The following is a 25,483-nucleotide window of genomic DNA, read 5'->3' on the forward strand; positions in this document are numbered from 1 at the left end:
GGTGAAATGATTATACCAGGCTTGCAAATATTGGAAGCTAACTGTTATACAATGGGAAGGGAGCTGCTGTTTCTAAGACTTAATGGGTGTCTGGGATGTCCTCATGCTGGACATAGCATTGGAAACTGCTCTTCTTTGCCCAGCCTCCCTATCCTTTTCTGAGAGCAGAGAAAAACTGACACTGTGAGCACCCTTCAGCCATACTTACCTACTGTGGTATATGGCCTTAAACTTGAATTTATGCTCATCTTACTTACTGTGGTACATGGAGTTAAGCTGGAATTTGTGCTCATTCTACCTACTGTGGTGCATGGAGTTAAACTGGAATTTATGCTCACCAGTTCAAGCATGTCAAACAAGAGGAAATCATAGAGGACTTGATTCTAAAAGGCCAGTCCTGCATTAGGTACAGGGTGGACTGGAAGAGAAAGGAGTCCCTATAATCTTTGAATGTACAGAGAGGCCAGAAAATGGGGAACTCAGAGACTGAGTTATTTTGGAGATGCAGTCCAACTTTGATGGCTATTGAAATTTCTGCATCAGTCACAGTTCTTTCTGGGCCTCCTCTGCCAATTCCATGGATTGAGGTCAAATGTGACTTGCCCAGCCTTCTCATTGCATCCTCTCTATCATTGGTACTATGATGTGCTGGTCCCTGTGATAGATAATCAAGATGAGGCAATAGATAAAACACAGGGCTTCCATTCTCACAGGCTTCATTTGAAGAGATCAAAGGGATACATCGTTAGCCTGCCAGGTGTAAAAGCCAATAAAAAGAAATCAACAAGTGCCGAGCAAGCTTATTTTAGATTGTGAAACATGTATACACAGAATGTAGATCAGTTGGTAGAGGGCCTAGCTACCATACACCAACACCTGGATTCAATCCCCATGTACCAGCTGGTTTTGCGTGTCAAGCTAGAGTCATCAGAGAGAAAGACACCTCAGCTGAGGAAATGTCTCCATGCTATCCAGCTGTAAGACATTTTCTCAGTTAGTGATCCGTGGGGGGAGGGGGCTCAGTCCCTTGTGTGTGGTTCCTGGAATTTAAGAAAGCAGGCTAAACAAGCCAGGGGAAGCAGACCAGTAAGCAGTTCCCCTCCATGGCTTCTGCATCAGCTCCTGCCTCCAGAATCCTGCTGTTTGAGTTCCTGTCCTGACTTCCTTTAGTGATGAACATCGATGTGGAAGTATAAGCTGAATAAACCCTTTCCTCTTCAACTTGCTTTATGGTCATGGTGTTTGGTTATAGCAGTAAAACTCTAGCTAAGACACCCCAGTACCACATAAACTAGGTATAGTGGCACATGCTTGCAATCCTAGCACTAAGGAGGTGAGGCAGAAGGATGACCTTGAAAAAAGCCAGTGAGTTTAAGACCAGGCTACAGGACACACTGTCTCACAAAAACAAAACAAGGTTGCTGGGATGGCCCATTGGTTTAAAGGAGCTTGTGGGCAAGCCTTGCAGCCTGAGTTCAATTCCTGGAAACTGTATAAGGCGGAAGGAGTGAACAGACTCCACAGAGTTTGTCTGTTGGTCTTCATGTGATCACCATGGCACACACCCCATTATGTGTACACATACACAAAACAACCAAACAACCTTCCAGAAGTTGTGTGAAGAAAACAAAACACGATAAGGCAGAAGAATGGCTGGTGGGTGTAAGTGGTATTTTAATAGAGTTAGTCTAGAAAAACTTTGGGGGTATTTCCATAGAAACCAGGATTGAGCGTTCTAAGAAGAGAGCAAGTGAGACTTGCAAGTGGGGTAAGTTGGTAGGTCCTAGGCATTTGGTGCCTCAGGCTGAAGGTAGTGGTGTAACCCTTCTTGAAGTTGGGTTGCTTTCTCTGTCTTAGACATTCTTCTGGGAAAATCTCAACTTTGATAGATTATAGAGCCTTAGAGGTCCTGTGAGAGACACAATGCTGGTAAATCCTTGCCTTCATGGTTCACTTTCTCCTTTGTCGTGTTATTTTCTTTTGAGACAGGGTCTCTCTCTCTACATAGCCCTTGCTGTCCTGGAGCTCACTATATAGACCACGCTAGCCTCAAAGTCACAGAGATCCACCTGCCTCTGCCTTCCAAGTGCTGCGATTAAAGGCATGCACCACCATGATTTACTTTCTGAAAGATATTTGGAGTCACACATCTTCAGACACCCACAGGGCCAGTGACTCAGAGCTGTCTCCTCTCTGCTCTGTGTCCGGTGGAGAGGAAGCAGCTGCCCCACTCAGACTTCTGGCAGAGCTGGATGAGGGCCACACCTGCAGGATGCCACCTGCCTCTATCTGCCTTTTTCTGGTGCTGTGGGGTAATTAAGCTTGCCTGCTAGCAGGAAGTAATTTCATTTATTGCCTCCTTCCTCAGCAGGTCCTTGTGGTAAAACCAGTTGGATGACCACTGGCAACCTCTCAAATGCTAACTCTTCCCTTCCATTCCCATGTTGAGTGTCAGCTGCTTCAGAGGAAGGTCAAGGCTTGGGACAGATCATGGAAGGCTGTCAAACTTATCACTGTGGTGGCCTCCATGGATTCAGGTCAGTTAGACCACCAATGCCTCCTAGCTAGTGTTGGGACTTCTGACCCCGTTTAAAAGTGTCTTCCCTCTCCCCCTTCTGTGTTCATTTGGTCAATTCTGTGGTCCTGTGCACTGCCCTAAGTGCTTGTGTCCCTCAGCTTTCTGTTGTTGTCACACCCGAGGTAATAAACTTTGGCTCATAGTTTTGGAGTTCCCCACCATGGTCAGCTCTCCATGACAAGGCAGCATGCTGTGGCGGGGGATCGTGTGGTGGACTGAGTTGCTCACTGCATGGCAGGTGGGAGGCATTTTAAGAAAGGGAGAAAAAGAAGGGTGTTGGTGGCACACACCTTTAATCCTAGCACTCAAGAGGCAAAGGCAGTTGGACCTCTGTGAGTTCGAGTGAGTTCCAGTACAGCTAGGGCTACACAGAGAAACCATGTCTTGAAAAACAAACAAACAAACAAACAAACAAACAAAAAAAAAAAACAAAGGAGGAAGGGAAGGTGCCTGGGGACTCTGTCCTCGCAGAGACGTTCCCCAAAGACTGGAAGACCTCTCACTGGGCCCCGTCTCTTAATGTTTCCACCACTTCTCAGTAGCACCTGGGTGTTTTATGTTCAACTACTGTAGCAGGCTTTCTTACTTTCTTTTGAGCTACCAGCACCTAAATAATGACACGGAGACTTATTATTATGAAAGCTTGGCCTTTAGCTTAGGTTTACTCTCAACTAGCTCTTATAACTTAAATTAGCCTGCTTATATTAATCTATGTTCTGCTGCATGCTTTTATTTTTTGCAGCCTTTCTTTCATTCTGTATGTCCAACTTGCTCCATGTCTTGCTGGCGTCTATTGGGTGCCTAGATTCATCTTGAGGTTCTCTCTCTACGCAGAAGTCCCGATAACCTCTCCTGCCTAGCTATTGGCCATTCAGCTCTTTTTTAAAACCAATCAGAAGGCGCCTTTCATGCAGTGTGATCAGATACCCCGCAGCAACAAACGACAGTGGTGTATTACGCCCACTAGTTCATTTGACTTCCCCAGGTGCTGTGCCACACCCCCGTGCAAGAGAACTGATGCTGGGAGAGGCAGAGCCTTTGCTGAAGATGCCAGGACTCCACACATCCTGCAGCTCATCACTTGTGGGCTTTGTGGTCTGCCCTGCTCAGCCCAGCTCTCTTCTTTCCTTCCTCTTAAATCCCCGCTTGTCCTCTTAGGCCCACATAAAAATGCCTTGCCTTGTAGTCTAGTCCTCTTTTTCTTAGGCAGAGAGGAAGAATGAGGACCACTGTCTTTTGAGCATCTGTTTGTTCTAGAATTCCATGGACTGGACTCAGGTTACCAGGTTTATGTGGCAAATGACATTACTTGATGAGCTATCTTGCCACCCCATCTTGTTTTGCCAAGGTATCATCTCTTGATGACCTGCGACTCACCCAGTAGGCTAGGCTGACTGGAACCAACCCCAAGCATCCTCTTGTCACCGTCTCCCCAGCACTGGGATTTCAAGCATGTGCCACCATGCCTGCCTGCCTTTTTTCCCTATGGGTACTGGGGACTGAACTTGGTCTTCATGCTTATAAGGCAAGTACCTTACCTACTTAGCTATCTCTCAGCCTGCTTTCTTTTTTAATTACAGTACTGGGTCTCACACATGCTAGGCAAGTCCCCTACCACTGACCTACATCTCCAGTCTACAGTGACCTTTTTTTTTTTTTTGAGACAGGGTCTTACTATGTATCTCTGCTTGGCCTGAGACTCACAGAGATTCACCCACCTCTTTGTTTTAACTGGGGATTAAAGATGTGTGTCAAATATGCCCAACTTGACAGCTTGCCTCCCTTAAGGACAAAAACTTTTATTTATCGACGTCTAATCATACTCCTTGGTCTCTAGTATTATAGTGCCATCACTATCCAATTAGATTGAATGACCAGTTTCATACTTGGACCAGAGAAATAAATCCGTTTATTAATTGTGTTGGTTGATTTAAAAAGTCTTTGGTTTGAATTATCTTATGGCTTTATGTTGATATATTGATATAACAAAACATTCGAGGCTGCATTAGTTGTAAAAGAGGTTTATTCGGATTGCTGTCCTAGAGGTTTGAGAGCATGACACTGGCTGAAAGTGGTGTCCGGTAATCTTATTTATGACCTGCCCCCTGCAGTACCACCTCTGGGTGCTGTTCCACTGAGGAACTTTGTAGGCAGACTACATCTGAACCACAGCGTCATTTGTTGCCTTTGTTAATAAAGTACGAGTCTTTCCAAGTCTGGGATGCTAACATACTTTAATTGAAGGAGGGGAGGATGTTTGTTTAGGTTAATAGTTCTTTAAAGACAGGAGTTTCCAATCACGATAAGAATTAATATTTGTAGAGCTCTTACTCTGTGAGAGCTGTTATGAGCTGTGTGTGATTATCTGAGATAATTCTCTTAATCCTGAGGCAGATACTTTCCCCATATTTGGTTTTGCTTTCAGCTGAGTAAATAGAAGCATGAGGAAGTTCAATTAGCATACTTAAGTTTGCTTAGCCAGAAGGTAGTGGGCCCACATTTCAACACAAGCCGTCGGCCTCAGTGTGTAACATCCATTTATAGTGTAAAAGTAAAGAAAAGGGTCCTTCTATATTCCCTTTGGTTTTTAAAGTATTCCCTGCACTTGCAAGAGTTCCATAACCTCTTCTTTTCCTTTCTCTCTTTCTTTCTCTCTCTCTCTTTCTTTCTTTCTTTCTTTCTTTCTTTCTTTCTTTCTTTCTTTCTTTTATGAAACAGGGTTTCTCTGTATTGTTTTGGAGGCTGTCGGTCCAGTCCGGCCTCGAACTCACAGAGATCCGCCTGCCTCTGCCTCCCGAATGCTGGGATTAAAGGCGTGCGCCACCACAGCCTGGCTCCATAACCTCCTCTAAATAGAAGATCACAGGGCTTTGTTGAGTTCAAAATGTTTGTTCAGTATCTACTGAGTAGAGGGGATGTAGAGGAGAAGCTGGAATCCAGGCAAAGCTATCTGTCATTCTATTTCATTTAAACTCCATTTCAATTAAAAATATATATGAAAAGAAAGAGAACTATGCAGGTCATGATGTCACACACCTTTAATCCTGGCATTCAGGAGGCAGAGGTTCTGCTCTTAAGGTTCCCCAGCTCTCATCTCAAAATAGATGGCAGAAGGATTTGAAACACTACTGGAAACTGGGAGGTCAGAGTTGTCTCAGTTCCCACTAACTTGTGTGTGACCAGGGCAAGTCATTTCCTTTTTTAAAAATTGCCTAATTATATTTCACTATTTGGTTATTTATTTTTATGTTCATTGATGTTTTGCCTGCATGCATGTCTGTGTGAGGGTCTTGGATCCCCATGTAGGTGTATTCTTTAAACCAGCCTGGCCTTGAACTCACGGAAATCTGCCTGTCTCTGCCTCCTTAGTGCTGGAATTCAAGGCTTGTGTGACCATATCTTTTTTTTTTTTTGACTGTTTTGGTATGTAGCCCTGGCTATCCTGGAACTGGAACTTGCTAAACAGGCCAGGCTGTTTTGGATTTTCTGTAATCTTCTTGCTTTTGGCTACTGAGTGCTGGGATTACAGGCATGAACAACCAGGCTTGACTCATTTCATTTCTTTGGCCATCATTTACCCTGTGTGAAATGGATGGTAGGTTACATGTTTTACACTGAGTGATTTCTAAAGCCTGTGCGTGTCTAGAAGCCATTCATTTCATTTCTAGAGAACTATCTGGTGGTTGTGGTGTTACCATATTGGTTTGCTATTGATATATAACAGATTATCACAAACTTGGTGTTGAAAAGCAACAAGTTTATTATCTTAGCCTCAATAGGTCATGAATCCAAGCCGTCTTTGGTGGCCTTCTGCTGTATAAATTCATAGTGTCTTGCCTCAGAGAAATCCTGAACCTTATTCAATCTTTCTGCTCCCTCTGTGCTTTTCCCTCCCTGAGCTTAGGTGTAGGGCTTGCACTGTGGATGTGTCAATGGAGGCTTGCAACACTATGGTCACTTGCTCTCCTCATTTTAACCACTTGTGGATTTCTGTAATAGTCTCATTTTTTCCTCTTTCAAAAAGCAGCTTCTATGATGAAGGTAAGAGCTAGATTTATCTGTGAGTATAAGGACTAATATTTAGGATACAGTTAGACATTACATTGGTTAGGAAAATGGCAGAGTTGTTGGTCAGGGGAATCCAGTAGACTCCCCAAACAGATGGCCGTTGTCCTTGGTTGCCTCCCAGAACTTGAAGATAAGATCCTGTTACTGAAGATACTACATGCTTTGGACATAGAACTTTGAAGAATTGATCTACAACCAACCTGGAAGCCTTTTTTTTTTCTGAGATGTTGCTCAAAAAAAAAAAAAGACTGAGATGATGGGGGAAGTTCTTCTGTATATATGTTTCTCTTATTGGTTGATGAGTAAAACACTGACTGGCCAGTAGCCCGGCAGGAAGAATAGGCGGGGCTACCAGATGAGGAGAATTGTGAGGAGAGGACTGAGAGAGGGTATCAGGGAGATGCCATGGAGCAGTAGAAGGAGTAACATGCTGGAGCATTCTCCGGTAAGATAAGACCATGTAGAATACATAGATTAATAGAAATGGACTAATAATTAAGAGAGAGCATGCCAGTAAGAAGCCTAAGCCATCAGCCTAACAGTTTATAATTAATATAAGTGTCTGTATATTTATTTGGGGCTAAACAGCTGTGGGGCCAGGTGAGAAACTCGGTCCACACCCTGAGATTGATATTGGGCTTCAAACTTCAAGCTGATTATCAGAAAAGCAAAGAAGTTGGCCACTAGCTCCTTACCTCTACCTCAGACTGAATGTGCTGATCCTGTTTCCACTAGCTCTCATCAAACCTCAGACTGTAACCTCTCCTTAGTGTGACTGGAGAATCCTGAGACTTCAGTGTCTTCCTATCCTCAATGTGGCTGGAGAATGAATGCCTGATACTCACTACTGAAGACCCTGCTCCTATCTCTTATACCCTTGTAGTGCTTGGATTAAAGGTGTGATCCCAGGTGCTGAGATCATCTTTGTGTGAGCTGTTTCTCTTTAGGACTGGATCTTGTGTAGATCTGAGTGACCTTGGACTCACAGAGATGGGTCTACTTCTTAATCCTGAGTCCTAGGATTAAAGGTGTGCACCACCACTTCCTAGCTTCTGGCTGCTGGGATTAAAGGTGTGTGCCTGGCTTCTATGGCTTGTGGCTGATTTTGCTTTCTGAATCCTCAGGCAAGCTTTAATAAATCATAAATAATATATCACCACACTGAGGACTAACTCCCATAGGATCTGAAGGCGCTGTGCAAGCTGCCAAGAGAGAAAACAATCAAAATTCTGCCTAGTTGTATAGTCTGCGAGCCCCAATGGCTGGCGTAGCACAGTGTCCCTAAGGGCAGGTGTGTGCTGGAGAGATGGCTCAGCAGTAAAGGGTTCTTGCTGCTCTTCTAGAGGACCTGAGTTTTGTTCCCAGCACTTCCATGGTAGTTTATAGCTGCTTGCAGCTCCATTTCCAGGAGATCTGATACCCTCTTCTGGTCTCCGTGGGCACCTGGTATGCACGTGGTACTCATACACACATGAAATTAAATGAATCTAAAAAAAAGTATATCCCCAGTTATGTAATAGTTATCTTGAGATAACTAACGTGTCTAATTGGACTTAAGGACCACGCACTAGGAAGGAATTTGTGCCTTGTACTATAAACTTAACCATCTATCCATGGCTGCAGAAGTCATAGGCCCTAGAGGACAGCCTCTTCCTGGCTGTTTTCCTACCTACTCCCTGCCCTCCCCCTTTTTGAGACAGTGTTTCTCTTTTGTAGCATTGACTATCCTGGAACTCATTCTGTAGACCAGGCTGGCCTGGAACTCAGAGATCCACCTGCCACTGCCTCCTGAGTGCTGGAATTAAAGGCGTGTGTCACCTCTGCCTGGCTCTAACCCTCTTTTTAAAGGGCTTCCTATTGACTGCATTAGGCTCATTGTGATAATCTTATTAGCCCTGAGTCCTCTAGAGCCTTACTTAAATGAGAATGAATAACCTTCAAGGTTTACCTATTTATTGTCTTTATTAACTTTATTTGCATCTGGGACTAAAGCCAACGGGCTGAAATAGCAAGGACAGGATTGCATACATCAATGCTGACGGAACCTTAGGCCACATTACTGTGTAATTGGGATACTCTTAGGAGATAGAATTCATGGAGATCAACTTAGAATTCTCTATGGGATGATTACCTTGTAGCAACATCTTATTTATAGTTGTATATATTGTATTTTCTTGTATTCTAATGCAATTACTAAGCTATTTTTCCTCTCCTGCCCCCTGCCTTCCCCCTTTTTCTTCTTGCCTCTTCCTTCCCGTCTCCTCCCTTTTTTCTATGCTAGGGATGGAATCTGGGCTCCATGCAAACCAACCAAACACTCTACAGCTGAGCAGTACCCCAGCCTTATTTTCCTGTTTGAAATAATATATTATAGAAAGCCATTAACTTAAGACATTTGTGTCCCATAGTTATTTAAAAAAAAAGCATCCCAAAACCTTTGTTTTATCATTGATTGGGAGACTTGGGTTGTAACGTTCTCCCACTCCATGAATTTGACTATTTCTCCTTAAAATTCTGAGATTATGTACAGAGATATTAAAAAATCATTTTATCTTTGTGGTATCCTGCTTTTAGCCTGGAAGTCTTCTTTGTCTGACAATACATATGCACTTTGATTTTCTGACACTGTTTAGGAAAAAGCGAAATGAAGTGGTTTCTGCTCACCCCCCTAATATACTTAAATTTCCTTAATGGCTACTCCAAGGATGACGTTTATCTTTGATTAAACCAAGTCTACTGTTGTTTTTCTTTTTTTCTTCCATACTGTCAGAAAATCAAAGTACATTACTTTGGTTTCTTTTGCTGTTCAGTATGGCTGTTGAATATTTTATTTCTGTGTTTTTGTCTGGAAATATCCTGATTCACCATAAGTCACAGAAGCTTTTTCTCTTTCACCTGTTTAAAGACCCATTCTGCTTTTAAGTGTTGTTTCTATTACAAAGTTGGCAATCAGTCAATTGTTTCTCACTTGAAGATAGCGTCTTATTTTACTTTTGTTTTGGATTTCAACAGATTCTTTGTAATGCACTTCGTTTTACTTATCTTCGTGGGGTCTCTGGAGATTTAGTATATGGACTGATGTCTTTCCTCAGACTTATTATTTCTGTACCCCCACCCTCACCTCTACTCCACCCCTCCCATCCCATCCCCCATCACCACTCTGACACCTCCAGTTATCTGTGCCTTGTAGCCATTGTGTCTTGTCACCGTGTCCCATGTCCCTTGTTGGCTTGGTGTTGTCCGTTCTTTGGTTTTGCTCTGCTTCATTTTAAGTAATTTTCCTGGTGGTGAATCTTTTAGTTACCTCTTCAACTATGTGTGCTGCCGAGTCTGTATATTGATTTTTTCATTTCTAACCATGTATTAGTTCCAGTATTTTGATTTGTTTTTTTGTAGAAAATCTTAGACGTTCTTTCTGTTTCATGTTCTCTGGCAAACTTACAATCTTGAATTTTTTTAAACATAGTAATGAGTAGTGTTAGTGTGTCTCTTGGAGTCCAGGCTGGCCTGAACACACGTAGGCAAAACCACTCTTGAATACTTGACCCTCCTGTCTTTGTCTCTCAAGTGCTGGGTGACAGACAAGCTGCTATGCTTGACCCGGCTTTTTATTTTCTGCTGTTTTGATGGTTTTGTCCATGCTGAACTGTCTGCTTTGCCTTCCTGGTCATTTTGGTTTTGTGCTGGACATTGTATGTTAATGACACCCTGAAATGTCTGATGCTCTTGTGTCCAAGAAGATGCATTTACCTGGAGATGCTTGAAATTCAGATTAACAGGACTTCAATTTTAGGGCCTGTGCTAGCTCACAGAGTCCATGATTCCTGGGAGGCTGGTGTGCTTCCAGCTCACAGGGAACACTGAGAGCTCTAGTTCCAGTTCCAAGGCCCATCCCCTGTTCATTGGCAGGCTTGGCTCCCATTCCCCCATCCTCCTGACTCTGCCAGAAGCACTTCTCAGTCTCCATTCTCCATGAGGGAAAATGCTACCCCTAGCTGCCAAGCTCTCCTTTGATTTCTGTCTTCTCCCAGATGGTCTCCTAGTAACTCTTCATTATTTTGTCTGTTTTTAGCACATTTGCACTGATGTTCCCCTGTCTTTCTAGTTGTGTTTTGAGAAAGGATTGGTCCATGGTTTGCTTTGCCATCATCAGAACTGGACATCTTGGTAGCTTTAGGTTGCAATGTCTTAACTCTTCCTACATCTGAAATGGCCTTTGGCCAGAAATGGTAAGGACCGGCACCCTGCCCTGGGAAGAGAGTGGTGGGACTGACATGGGTCAGCTTGTAAGCCAGGCAGCGCTGTTTGTACCTCTGGGCCAGGCCTGCTTGTTTGCTGTGGATTCTGGGAGGAGCTTTAGTGCAGTGGTAAGCACAGGAATGGGGACCAGTGTGGGGATTCTGCTAGCTTCTAAGTGTAGTGCTCCCAATTGCATGCTCTGGACTTGGGGAAATAATCACAGGATGAGTCTGGGGACCCTGGACCCACTGTGAGTCAGATGTCAGCCAAATTCCATTAATCACCTGACCTCTATAAGCCCCAACTTTAAATGGAAGACCACAGTGTTTCTTGAGGTCTCCTGGAGTCAGTGTTATCTGAACCAGTGTCTGAGAGGCCTGCCCCGGAAAGCCTGACTGTTTCCTTCCCCCAGTGTATAGTTGCCCTTGTAAAAGGCCGTAGGTCCCTCTGGAGAAGGACTGGAGAAAGGCTAACTGTAAAACTGATAGGTATTTTAGCAAAATCCTTCTTCGTACTTCAGAGCTTAGATCCCTGCCTAGTTAACTCCTCTGGTTTCCACAGCAGGAAACAGATACACCCCACATCCCGTACAGGATTGCTGTGAAGCTCTTGTGAAGATATGGGGCAAGGCTAGATAAAACTCAATATTTGCATTCACTAAGCAAATACAAACACTATATAAACTTGCTACAGTGTTTTTTAACCAAATACGATTTGTTACACAAGTACAAGTTTTATGATTGTGTGTTTGGCAAGTCTGAAGGGAAACCTCACTTCTCCATGCTTCTTGGAGGTGAGAGAATCACTATGGGTAATTAAGTTATTTCAGAAGCAGCATTTAAAAATACAGTTTAGCTTTTGTGTTTTACCTGTGCACATGTCTGTGCACCATATATGTTCTTGGTGCCTGTGGAGACCAGAAGAAGGCATCAGATCCCCTGGAGCTGGAGTTACAGATGGTGCTGAGAATTGACCCTGAGTCCCCTGCAAGAACAGCCAAAGCCATTAAAAAAAAAGTTTTATCTTGTCCATTTTAAACTAAAGGAAAAAAGTCATTTGATAACCAACAGGAGAAATTTTAATTTATGAAAAGTAGGTGATTTAGATATGCTAATGCGATGACATTGTGTAATGATAAACGACACACTTGATGAGGGTATAGGTAACTATTGTGGTAATTACTTACAAGAGAAAACTGGCAACCAAGGGGAATCAGCAGCTTTCCACTACAGGACCGGAAGCCCGAAAGACAGCGTGCCTCTCTCCTGCACCGCCTTTTATTACCCCCTCTGTACGCACCTACATGTCTCCTCCTACACTGATTCTGTCTTTTGCCAAAGAACTTGGTTGCTTAAGAAAATCTTGGGGGAGGGTCTAGGCCCTGCCGTGTATGAAATGACAGACTATGGACACCCACATGGAGGGCCTCACCCTCCCTGGGGAAATGAGGGGATAATGGGAGGGGTTGGGGGGAGGGCACGGGAGGAGGGGAGGGAAAGGGAGAGGGACCTGGAACTGACTTGTGAAGCAACCTTGTTTCTAATCTAAATTTAAACTAAAAAAAAAAAGAAAAAGAAAAAGAAAATAGTTCCACTGGGTGGTAGTGGCGAACACCTTTAATACCAGCACTAGGCAGAGGCAGGGGAATTAATGTGAGTTCGAGGCCAACCTGGTTAACAGAGTGAGTTCCAGGATAACCAGGGCTACACAGAGAAACCCTGTCAAAAAAAAAGAAAAAAGAAAGAAAGAGAAAATGTTTTTTTTTTCATGCAATATATTTTGTTTCCCCTCTTTACCTCCTCCCAAATCCTCTCCACCACCCACTCATCCAGCTTCAAGCCTTCTTTCTCTCCATACAAAATAAACAAGAAAAAATACATTAAAAAAAAGCTGTATGCCGGGCGTTGGTGGCACACGCCTTTAATCCCAGCACTTGGGAGGCAGAGGCAGGCAGATCTCTGTGAGTTCGAGGCCAGCCTGGTCTACAAAGTGAGTTCTAGGACAGCCTCCAAAGCCACAGAGAAACCCTGTCTCGAAAAAACCAAAAAAAAAAAAACCAAAAAAAAAAAAAAAAAAAGAAAAAAAAAAGAAAAAAAGCTGTACCCTTACTCTTGTTAATGAACACAAAATTCAGTAGTTATTTTGAGATTACTGACTTTCAGTAAATTGGCTAAATCAATTAAGCCCTCCTACTCCCCCCCCCCAGGAGCTGCAGAGTGCAGGCCTGGGAAGGAGTTAATGCCATTTTCCTCCTCCATTCCCTCCTCCTCTCGCTCCCCCCCTCCCTCCTTCTTCTCCCTGTCTGTCTCTGCTAGTGTGTCTGTGTATATGTGATAGTGTATATATTATATGGTGTCATGTACATGCCTGTGTGTATGAGGCCAGAGGAGGATGCTGGGTCTTTGGCTCTATTACTCTGCACATTATTCCCTGTGACAGGGTCTTCTCTAATTGAATGTAGAGCTAGGATGGCAGCCAGCAAGTCCCCCAAGCTCCCCTCTGCTCCCCACAGTGCTGGGATTATAGGTGTGTGCACTGCCATGCTTGGCTGAATTTGGGTGCTGGGATTCAAACTCAAGTCCACATGCTTGCACAGCAAGGCTTCGTAGCTACCGCCCCATCTCCCCAACCCTCCCACCCCTTCGAGTCTGGGACAAGTGTTTCCAGGTTCTTGGTCTGTCATTCAAAGAACTGAAATAAAATAATAAGGAAAACTTTTGCAAGAGTAATAAGGAAATTTTGTTCAAAGAAAAAGGAGAGGACAGATCAAATATGCTGTCAAGGCTGACAACTGCCGTGTGGCCTCTGAGGTATCCAAGGGCCCTGGTTACTGTTAAGGCTTCCTGTTAGGGGGCTCAAGAGGGGTTTGCTGCTAAGGTGCATAAAGTTCTCCATTTTGATCGACAGTTTAAGTTTTACTTTTTATTTCTGAGATTATAATTTAATTATAACATTTCTCCCTTCCCTTTCCTCCCTCCAAACCTACCTATATACCCCTTCTGGATGTCCTTCAAATTCATAGTTTCTTTATACTAATTGTTCCTGCATTCATATATCTGTATATCTACCTATGTACCTATATATCTATGTTTCTGTCTATCTGTCCATCCATCCATCCATCCATCCATCCATCCATCCATCTATCTACCTACTATCTATCTGTCATCTAATACTCCTAAGCATAGCCTGTTGAGCTCATAAAAACGCTAATCTACCTGCAGGCATGTTTTCAGGGCTGACCATTTGGCACCGGACAACCAACTGGCGTTTTCTTCCGTCCCCCACTTTCCTCAGTTGCCTTTAGTGCTCTGTGCAGGGCTGAGGCCTTCCATCCCCCACTTTCTTCAGTTGCCTTTAGTGCCCTGTGCAGGGCTGAGGCCTTCCGTTCCCCACTTTCCTCAGTTGCCTTTAGTGCCCTGTGCAGGGCTGAGGCCTTGTGGCTTCTCCCTGCCCGCTTTGTCATGTCCGTTGGTGTCATCCTTGCTCAGCTCATATTTGGGGGGGGGTCATGTTGATGAGGTTCAATGGATGTAGCTTCTGGTGTTACTAGTAGATACAAATTCACAGCAAACTCTGACCCCCTGGCTGTTACAGTCTTTCTGCCCCCTCTTCCCAGTGTTCCTTGAGCCTTGGGTGTGGGAATGTTTTGTAGATGTCTTCATAAGTTTTAAATCCATTTATTTGCTCTGCACGTCCCTTCCTGTAGTGGCATCTTGCCTTGCCAGTGAACTGTAGTGGTGGCCACACCCTTTGGGCGAGGTTTCAGGTGCAGACATGGCCCATTATAAGGTAGAGGAGGGGCTGGCTCGCCCTTTCTTGGGTCCTGAAGAGCATCGAAAGGGCAGATTCTGCATCTGCATCTTCTGGAGCAGGAAGGCTGTGGTGGTTGTTTAGTCTTATCTGTGTAAGTTTTTCCCTAACAAACACCTATTTATTATTTATCTTGGGTCTGGTGAACTCATTTACACCCCTGCCTTCACCATCCCACAATGCATTTAATTTTAACAACTTATGCATAAGCGTAAGATAGTAAATGGGGACTTCTCCCTAGAAATTCTCTTAGAGGACATAGTTTACTTTATTGCACATGCAGGCAAACCAGTTCAGGCTGGATTGCCCCTCCTGCCTTCTTACCTAGATGTACTGGGAATATGTTTGAATGCAAATTGTCCAAATTCGATCATTGCTAAGGGAGAAACTGATGCCATTGTCCAGTGTGTGTACAGTGATGTAGGTAGGAGTCCTAGGTTGAAAACAGGTTTCCAGGTGCATTGTGGGAGAGGGGTGTACACAGTGAAGTGCAGACAGGGGTCTCAGGCTGCCAAGGACGCTATGAGGCAAGTGCTGTGCACAGAGTCCCCGTCAGCATCAGTCCCTGTGCTGGCACGTTTCACCCCTTCTGAGGTTCTGAAACAGGGCTTCATGTCTCCCAGGCTGACTTTGAACTTCTAATCCTCCAGCCTCTGTCTCAAGTGCTGCCATTGGACTTGTGTGCCATCATGCCTGGCTGTTAATGTCGTTTCTTGAGTGCTCATCTCCGGAATGTATGTTGAAGTTTGTTGTTTACTCATGAGATTAATCAAGTCTGCTAGTTCATAGTGACAGCAGTTCGGACTGACTGCTGTTTACTGCTGTAGTCATAGAAACTTCTCATTTTTATCAACGGTAGGATTAAATTTGTGACGTAAATGGTTTGGGCCAAATTCCAACATGAACCATTAATCAGAAAGTGCAAGCCATTTGTCTGTGAAGTAAGTGATAAGGAAGTTGATCTATTACTATTCATTAGATGTGCCAAGATACACGTTTTTTATGTAGTAATAAAGGACCGATGCACCCGGATGTTAAAACGAGGCCAAACAGAAGCCAGCCGCAGAGGCTGAGGGCCCTTTTTTCTTCAAGTGTTTTAGGCATGCAATTAAAGATGCTGAACATGGTTTGTTTACTTCTTATTCAGGGGACACATTTTTCTTTCATCGTATTTGGAGCTTGTTACCTGGGGAGAGGCAGCCTGCTGAAGGACCCTGGTCGAGCCAGAGAAGAGTGAAATGTAGATGGAGCTGACCCCTGCCCTTACGTGTGCCTACGTGTCCTGCAGCAGTAGTTCAGGAAATGAAAAGGCTAAGAGAAAATAGCAGTTTTTAGTAGAAGGAAAAAAAACCCTTTAATTTTAGACCATGTAAATATTGCATTTTGTTTCAGTATCACTTTTTTTTTTTTGAGACATGGGTTCTTTGTGTAGCCCTACCTGTCCTGGAACTCGATCTGTGGACCAGGCTGGCTTTGAACTCAGAGATCCACCTGCCTCTGCCTCTCTGAGTACTGGGATTAAAGTCATGTGTCAGTACCTCCCGGCTAGCATCACTTTTAACTTACAGTGTCTATATGCTTAGGGTCTCAAGGATGTGTATCTAACCCTTCCGGGTAGTCAGGAACTCAAGTTGCATCCTCCTGTCTGTCTTCTACTGAAGTGTTTTCTCTGATCTGCTTCCACCCATCAGTTTTCTGTCTGTTTTGAGACAGTGTTTCAGGTAAGCCAGGCTTCTAACTCACTTGTCGTGTAAGATGACCGGGGGCTTCTGACCCTCCTGTCTCCACCTCCTAAGAGCTGAGACTACAGGCATCTCCTGTGTGCCCAGTTTAAGCTGGGATCAAACGACTTTGTTCATACAAGGCAAGCACTCCAGCGGAGCCATGGCTCCTGCCCCCACTTGGAGTTTTAAAACCAGTTTCATTTGTGCTGAGGAGACGGTTCATCCGTTAAAGTGCTGGCCACCAAGGCGTGAAGACCTGAGGTCAGCCCCCTTGCACCCAGTGAAAACTTTGGGTGGGGCATTGCATGTCTGTAATCCCAGAGCCAGGAGGATCTCGGAACCTGCTGGCCAGACAGTCCAGTCAAAATTGTAAGCTCCAGCTTTAGTGAGGGGGCTTGTTTCAAAAAGTTAGGTGGAGACTGATAGCGGAAGAGGTATGACACAGACCTCTTGCCTTTACACACACATTTGCTGGCTCAGGCACACTGCCCAACACACATGCACGAGTGCACATGCACTCGAATGCACACAAAATCCGTCATTTCACTTGCACCAGAGCAATGCTGGCATAGACTTGGATTCGGGTTATAAAAGCTGCTTATTTACATATCTTGCTTGCTTAGTGTTGTAGGAGCAGGGTATGATTGGAATATGTGTTTGAGTGAACAATACCAGGCCTGGGTTCTGTTCTGTGGAGTGGGATTTAATGCTTACCTCAGAAGGGGCTGGAGTGAAAGTGCTGAAGACCTCTTGCTTCACCCCCTCTGTGAAACCGGACTCATTCAAGCTTTCATTTTCATGATTTCTTCTTGTGGGTGAGCCCCAAAGCCTGTTTACTGTAAATGACAGGTTTTGCTTATGAAAGATCTGTCAGGGAAGTTGTGTTTGAAGTTCCAGAGACCGTTTGAAGTTAATGGACTTCCTGGAAGACTTCTGTGGGATTCCTCTGGCCCAAGGCAGGCTAGCTGTTGATGCAATCAGGAGACCACAGAGCGATTTCTTCCACCACCATGTGTCTTGAACAGTTTGTGTCTGCTGTGACGCAAGCTTCTGAGTCTTCGACTTTGGAGAAAGTGATTCTCTCTGTCTCTATGGCTGAGTCAAGCAGCCGGTGCCTCTCCCTTCTCTGCAGGCCCCAGCCTGACAGCCCTGGTGCTGGGCCCCCTGCCAGGGGCTCCCCATCATCAAGTCTGCACAGCCTGGCTGCAGGGCACAGACACTGATTCTCAAATCTTAGTGCTAGGAAAGGCCTGGAACCCCAGAGACTGTTGAGTCCAGGGCCTCCCAAGCCTGGCCGTGTATTCAGGTTACCTGGGTGACGGGACAAACTGTGTCTCCCATCATTCTTTAATCTTTCCGTAAGTCAAGGTTTAGGCCCAGAAAGCAGTGTTTTTGTTGTTGTATCCCAACGTGATTCTTCTTTCCATAGTGTATAACATTTGGTGACTCTTGATCTACTCTCCTCTTAATTTTATTTAAAAATTATACATGTAATTTCAACACAGAAAACCTAAAGAACTTCTTCAATTCTATTCTCCCCCCATTTAGTTAAGATAACGAAATTACAATAGATGTTCATGTTTATAAATGCAAGCGACCTAATAGCACAAAAAATGAAAAGCATTGTATTGTTGGTGAACTCTACCAGATGGTGACCACTATTAACCCTCTGTATGGATGGGTTACTCTTGCAAGTATTTTCCATGGTTGTGCCCTTACTTTCCTGTCTACTCAGTTTATAAAATCTAAGCTGAAGGAATCATTCTACACACACACACACACACACACACACACACACACACACACACACACACAATCTTGTACCTTATTTATCCTTTTCCCTCCCACTTATATTATTTTGGTGGGGGCTGACAAAGTAGCTGAGCAGGAAGCCTGAAACCCTGGGTTTTTTCTCTAGCAATGTATGAATTGAGCATGGTGCACATCCGTGAGCCTAGCACTCGGTAGGTAGAAGCAAGGGGATCAGACGTTCGTGGCCATTTTTGGCTACATAGTAGGTTCAAGGCCAGCCTAGGTCACATGAGACCTTGTTTTAAGAAAATATTGGCAGCAGGTGGGGGTGGGGGGGACTGGAGAGACGGCTCAGCAGTGAAGAGCCCTTGTTGCTCTTCTAGAGGACCTGGATTTGATTTCCCCAGTATCCACATGGCTGCTAACAACTGCCTGTACCTCCAGTTCTAGGGGGGGTCCCACTCCATCTTCTGACCTCTATGGGTACCGCAGCACACAGTGACACACAGACAGACATGCAACCAAAACATTCATACACATAAAATAAAAAGTAAATCTTAGAAAGTATTTTGGCCTTCACCAATGTCAGGTTATCCTCCCTTCCTTATCTCTCCCTTTCTGTCTCTCTCCCACCCCTCTTTCAGATAATTTCTCTGTGTGACTTAGGCTGGCCTCAAACTCTGCGTTCCTCTTGTGTCTGTCTCTGAAGTACTGAGTTACAGGCCTGTGCTAACACGCCCAGATTTCAAGGGCTCCACTTCAAAACACTATTGTTGAATTAACTTTCTACCCTCTGAATATTTTGAAATGGAGATTAGATTAACCCAGGGATCTATGGAGGACACACCCAATCTATAGCTAAACCATAGCATATGGAATCTTATTATTAGTGGACACTTTAATTGTACCCATTGCTACAGCAGATAATGCAGAAACGTGCTGTGCTTGCATGTATATGTTGGGTACTTTGCTGGTCATGGGAGTGATGGATACTGCCTTAGAGTGGTAGCAGGGGCACTGAATCAAAGGCATTAGGAAAGCAAAGCTGGTAGCTAGCGAAAGGAAATAAGAATGGAATTGGAAATTGTTGGGACCTAGGGTCATAGAATTAGAGGCCTTAGATTAGATGGGCTTATCGGAGGTTGTGCCGGCCTCATGTCCTCTGGATAGAGTATACTACATTGTTGGCCTCAAGCTGTGCAGTGACGTGACCCAAGGAGCCACAGTAAAGTTACTGAAGGAAACACGGGAGCTGTAGGTTCCTTAATATATTTTTCTGTGCACATGCTACACTTTGTTTTTACTAACATGTAATCATATATAATAATAGGTTTAGTTATGGCATTCTCTCTCTCTCTCTCTCTCTCTCTCTCTCTCACACACACACATATAGATATATAAAACCTATTTTGATCCCATTCTTATTACTCTCTCATTTCCCTCTTGCTTCCTTTGATCCTCTTCCTAACAAACTCTTACTTCTACTTTTGTGTCTTTAAGAAAAAAAAAAAAAGACCTTAACCCCAGCACTCAGGAGGCAGAGGAAGCAGATCTCTGAGAGGCCAGCCTGGTCTATAGAGTGAGTTCCAGGACAGCCAGGGCTGTTATGCAAAGAAACCCTGTCTCAAAAAACAAAAACAAAAAAGAAAAAGAAATGATGCTTACTCTGTGTGTGTGTGTGTGTGTGTGTGTGCACGCGCGCGCCGCACACTTGAGGACACCATGGTGCATATATGAAGGTCAGAGGACAACTTGGGCGACTCATTTCTCTCCTTCCACTGTGTGAAACCCAAGGACTGAACTCTGGGTTGAGGGCAAGTTCCTTTACTGCTGAACCACCTCACCACACCCCTCTATTTTTTAGTGACCCAGTCGGTTTCATTGGGGCTGTTTATGGGAAAATGGGTGGAAAGTTATTTTCAGGAGCATGGTCATCTTACTAAAGGCCACACCGTGGAAGAAAATGTCTTTCCTGCAACCATTGACTGCCCGTAGATTCTCTGGGAAGGAGGAGACTTCGTGAACCCCTCACCCATCCGTGGCAGGATGTTGATGGGCCCAGGGTCGTGCACGGAATGAGTGACAGCTGCTTTGAAACCAAGAGTGCGATGGCCATGTTGTACCCAGAAGACAGTATTCCACCGCAGTCTTCAGCTCCTTCGGCTCTCACATTCTTTCTTCCCCTCTCCATCAGTGTTTCTTGAGCCTTTGTAAGTTACTTTCTAGTTTTCTGGCTTCTACATAAATGCAAGAGTATAAAAATTGGAAGCTAGAATCTTCGTATTAAGAGAATGTGTATCTTTTCCTGTTTCATACAGATCCCGGCAAATATCATGCCTTTGTTTTTCTTTATCACTGAATGCAATTCCATTGTGTGTATGTATGTACTATATAATTATTATCCATTCATCAGTCTTCTGTATGTCCAAGAGTGGTATAGTGGGGTCACATGATGGTTTGTTTGTTTTGGAGACAGGCTCTCACTGTGTATCCCTGACTGGCTTGGGATTCATTATGTAGATCAGGCTGATCTCTAACTCACAGATATTTGCCTGCCTCTCTATTTATTTATTTATTTGAAGCCTCCAGATCGATTTCCACAGCTTCCATCAACAGTGAATAAGGACTTTCTTCCCCACATATCCTATCCTCTTAGCATTTCTCTCTCTCTCTCTCTCTCTCTCTCTCTCTCTCTCTCTCTCTCTCTCTCTCTCTCTCTCTCTCTCTCTCTCTCTCTCTCTCTCTCTCTCTCTCTCTCTCTCTCTCTGTGATAGCCATTCTAACTGGGGTGAGATGGAATCTCAAAGTAGATGTAATTTGTATTTCCCTGATGCCTATGGATATTTTCCACTTAAAATAATATTTATTGGCCATTCATATTTCTCCTTTAAGAACTCTGCTCGGTTCCACAGGACATTTTTGTCTGAGTATATGTAGTGATATTTTGTTTGTAATCTAATAAATAAGACTTGCCTGAAGGTCAGAGTGCAGTGCCAACCCACTAGTTAGCCACACACACTAAACCACTAGTTAGCCATAGAGGTCCGGCAGTGGTGGCCACACCTTTAATCCCAGCACTCAGGAGACTTAGGCAGATAGATCTCAGTGAGTACAAGGCTACACGAGAGTGATCCAGTCTAAAAGAAAAAGAGAGCTCGCATTTTGGATCCCATGCCTTTAATCCCAGTATTAGAGAGGAATATAAGGTAGGGAGAGCCAGGAGCTCATTGCAATCTGAGGTTCATTGGATCGCCTCTTAGGTCTGAGCATTGGTAGAGCTGAGAGTCTCTAGTGTCTGGATGCTTTGCTTCTCTGATCTTCAGCTTTAACCCCAATATCTGTCTGTTTTTTTTATTACTAATACCAATTAGAATTCCTGCTACAATTATATGTTTTCTTGTTTACTTTTCTGTTTAGTGCATTCTCTTGTGTATTCTAGATATTAATCCTTTGTCAAATTTATAGCTGGCAAGGATTTCCTTCCATTCTGTAGGCTCTCTTTACTCAGTTTCCACTGATGTCCTAAACTTTGAAATTTCATGAGGTCTCACTTGTCAGTTGTTGGCCCTTTTTCCTTATCAGTAACATTTTGACATAAATAGTGATGTTGAAAGTCTCCCAGACTGCTTAAACTGCTGGGCCAAGTTCAACATCGAGCGTTCTATGGTGTCTTTGGTGGTGGCGTCTCATGCAGCTTTTCTGATGATTGCTACTATGTGTTAGTCCTGGACAAATAACTTATGTAGACTAGGAAAAGAAGATGACATTGTGTAGTCATATCCCGAAGTTTAAAAAGTTTCACAGGGGCTGGAGAGATGGCCCGGAAGTTAATGGCACACATTGATCTTCCAGAGGACCTGAGTTTGATTCCCCAAACCAACGTCCAGGGGGAATCCACACCTCTCGCATCTGAGGGCGCCTGCACATACCCACACACAGACACACTCAACAGTGCTCAACAGGTACATGAATAATAACTTGTTAGGACTGAAATACTTATTAAGTAGTTGTAGCCTAACTACTTAGTTCATGGAACAGCAAGATGCTTCTTTGGCCTGTGGTGCTTTGAAAACAACCACCAAGACGCTGAGAACTTGGCTGGGTTCAGGTGTTCACTGTTAAGTAATATCAGGTGATAACTGTCAAGGCTCTACCTGTGTTTAACTCTAAGATAGGTGGTCTACCTGTGAACAAAAGAGCCCTACCCTTTCCAGATATGCAGCCTCTCAATTTAGCCACTCTGACCCTTTCCCTAGAGCTTGTGCATAAAAGTACCGGAGAAGATGTTGGTGGGCCAGTCTGGGTCACTTGCATATGCCAAATGTGGCTATTGAGATTCACCATGCTATGCCTGAGTCAAATCTCTGTCCTCGTGCTTGGTGAATGTCCCACAGAACCCACAAGGAATAAGTAGGCAGGCTTTCTGTGGAAAAAAGGATTTGCCTCATTTGGTAGAGTGGGTGCCACAAACAACAGGGACAAATCTAATCCCCAGTGTTTGTGTAAGAAGCTGGGTATGGTGGTGCACACTTAACAATCCCAGCGCCCGGGAGCCAGAGACAGGCAGAGCCCTGGACCTCGCTAGCAGCCTGCCAAGTGAATCTACCAGCCCTAGGTCACGATGAGAGACCCTGACTCAGCACCACTGGTAGCTGGAGCCGCGTGGAGCCGGGTGGGGTGGTTACAGATGTGCGCTTTGCCGCCTGTGCCGCCTGTGCCGTCCTTCTCACTTGGTTTCTCGTCACCACGTGGCTGGCAACAATGTTAAGAGGCAGGAATGAAAGTGGCCTTTCCTGCCCCAGGGTTCCAGAGCAGGGTCACCCGATTTTCCCAAACACCTTGCCTTCCTTAACCCAGTGGAATTGGAAGATGCCTTGAATAGGGCCCAGTATGGGGGTTTTCTTTCCTGCTTCCTGCCCAATTAAAAAAATATGGCTATGTGTTTATAAAAAACACCCCAATGCAAGATGGGTAGCACCTGAGAAATGACATGGGAGGTTGTCCCGTATCCTCCACACACAGAACATACCTATTCATGTGCATTTGTACACACATGCCCCCTCCCTCCAAAAAAGAATAAGCAAGGGGGCACAGAGCAAAAACAGTGAATTAGCATTTTATGGATGAGGGAAACAGACTGGTTGTTTAAACAATAAGCATGAAAAGTTCCACCTATCTGGGTTTATTTCCTAGGCAAAATTCATGACATCAGCATGGCTTTGATTTCTATTGCAAATCAGTGGAATTTAGGATTCATGGGAATAACTGAAGGTAAAGGCTAAGAAACATAAAATGAACAGTTACTGAAGTCCCTCTTCACTGTATGGATGGTTGGTATGAGGGCAGATTGAGTTAGTAAACATCAAGTGACTTGCATAAAGGGCAGGAGAGGTGGCTCTGCAGTTAAGAGCACTTGCTGCTCTTGCAGAGGACACAGAACACAGATCAGGTGGCCCATAACCACTTGTAACTCCAGCTGCAGGGGACCTGGCTTCTTTTGGTCTCTGTAAACACACATTTGAGTGCAGACGTAATAAAAATAAGTATTAAGGAGTGTTTTGCATGTTCTTGGTAATAGGATGCCCCAGCAAATGATGCCATTATCATCACCACTTATGGTCACAGCAACTCTGACTCCTGGAGATCTTCCTAGGAGGGAGGCAGGGAGAGGGTGCACGAAACTGACTTTCCTTTCCTGTCCATTCCAGGGCCAACATGGATGCTATCAGTCAATCACCTGTGGATGTCCTGCTTCCCAAGCACATTCTGGATATCTGGGCCATTGTCCTCATCATCCTGGCTACCATTGTCATCATGACCTCTTTGTTTCTGTGTCCAGCCACTGCAGTCATCATTTATCGAATGCGGACTCATCCGGTTCTCAATGGGGCTGTCTGAGACCCTTGAAAGTGGGATGCCGTGTGATAAGGACACAAATCTCTCCCTCAGCCTCTTCTCAGAAAGACAGTGGGGAAGACTCAGGAGTTGGACTTTTGTTTTAGTTTTGATTCTGCAACTGGCCAACAGTGTGGATTTGATCAACTAACCTAACTCTGTGGGTATCAAGCTCCTTAGTTTTCAACTAGGGGTCACAATCCCTGCCCTCCTACTTCACAGGGTTGAGAGCCATGTGACTTAGCGGAGGTGAGTCCTGTGTGCAGCGAAGCCACACAGGTGTTGAGCTGTGCAATGGGAAGCTTTGAAGAACCAAAGACCCTTGGAGCTGCTGATGGTCAAGGAGGCCAGGCAGACTGGGAAAGAGAAGCTTTGGCCAGTGCCCCTCACACCAAACCATGACAGTGTACCCCATCCTCAGCAAACCAAACTTTTTCCCCGTGAAACTTCTTTCATTTTTCTCGTTTGGGGAGAAGGAGCCAGGAAGGCAGGGGGAGAGAGATGAGCACAAGTTTGAAGAACTGCTCTGCCAAACTCTGCCCCGTGTAACCCTAAGGAGAGCTTTGCCATAATTTAGCAGTGCCAAAGGAGGGGGTGATGACCTGTACAGAGTCTCAGGTCTCTGTTGGAAATGCAGGGTGGCTGAGTTCTCTGCCCAGCATTCCAGCCCCTTTATGTACCCCATAGTAGAGAACTTCCCTCTGTCTGAACTTTGTTGTCATTAGCTGCATGATTTTGTCATTAATTTTTTGTGGCACTGGAGAACCTAGGGCCATGATCTGCCTCTGAGCTACATCCCCAGCCCTTCTGGCTCCAGCAACCATCTAAAGTACATATTATTTCAAGAGATTTCCCAGGACTCTTGAACCCAACTCAAAACAACGATGATTATTTTAGATGCTATGGTTTATATTTATATAGAGATGTTTCTAGACCATTAACGCTTGCCCTCTGACATCCAACTCGGGCATCTTGGGATTCATTGTTGTGTAAGAAGATAACATATATATTAGGATAGTATTATGTCAAATGATGCTTACTTTGATCTTACTTCATTGATGTATGCTTCCAATTTCCAATAAAGTGCCATATTGAGCATGTCTGAAGTTTTTCTTTGAAGAACACCTACCTGAACTCAGAACTCAGATAGAAGGATTCAACTCAACTGTGTTTTGCTTTTTCAGTTCTGGTATCAATTCAGGGCTTTGTTCATGCTAAGCAATGGCTTCACCACAGAGCTCTGCCCTTCCTCCAGGATGCAGCTGGGAGTCTTCAGTTCCCTGGCAAGGATTTTTGAGATTGTAGTTATGGTTTGGAAGACATGTCCTCATCCTGTCTACCATTGTCATCATGATCTCTCTGTTTCTGTGCCTGGCCACTGCAGTCATGTCTATCAAATTCGGACTCATCCGGTTCT

The 25,483-nt window shown here is 44.4% G+C and overlaps 1 protein-coding gene across 7 annotated transcripts in view; it reads left to right on the plus strand.

Annotated features, from left to right (window-relative positions):
• Smim3 (small integral membrane protein 3) overlaps positions 1–25,164 on the plus strand; it is a 38,549-nt gene extending 13,385 nt beyond the window's left edge. For 6 of the 7 annotated variants that reach the window (XM_040741770.1, XM_021229868.2, XM_013116737.3 and 3 more), the window contains one exon: positions 23,880–25,164. In XM_040741770.1, the coding sequence (XP_040597704.1) occupies positions 23,887–24,069 (183 nt within the window). In that variant the 5' untranslated portion in view covers positions 23,880–23,886 and the 3' untranslated portion in view covers positions 24,070–25,164. Of the gene's footprint in view, positions 1–2,097; positions 2,538–23,879 lie in introns of those variants that run through there. The other variant, XM_040741766.1, reaches the window with a different exon arrangement.
• The last annotated feature ends 319 nt before the right edge of the window (positions 25,165–25,483 follow it).

This window comes from Mesocricetus auratus, unplaced genomic scaffold, assembly GCF_017639785.1.
Source record: "Mesocricetus auratus isolate SY011 unplaced genomic scaffold, BCM_Maur_2.0 Super-Scaffold_6730, whole genome shotgun sequence".
In the NCBI taxonomy this organism is placed as follows: domain Eukaryota; kingdom Metazoa; phylum Chordata; class Mammalia; order Rodentia; family Cricetidae; genus Mesocricetus; species Mesocricetus auratus.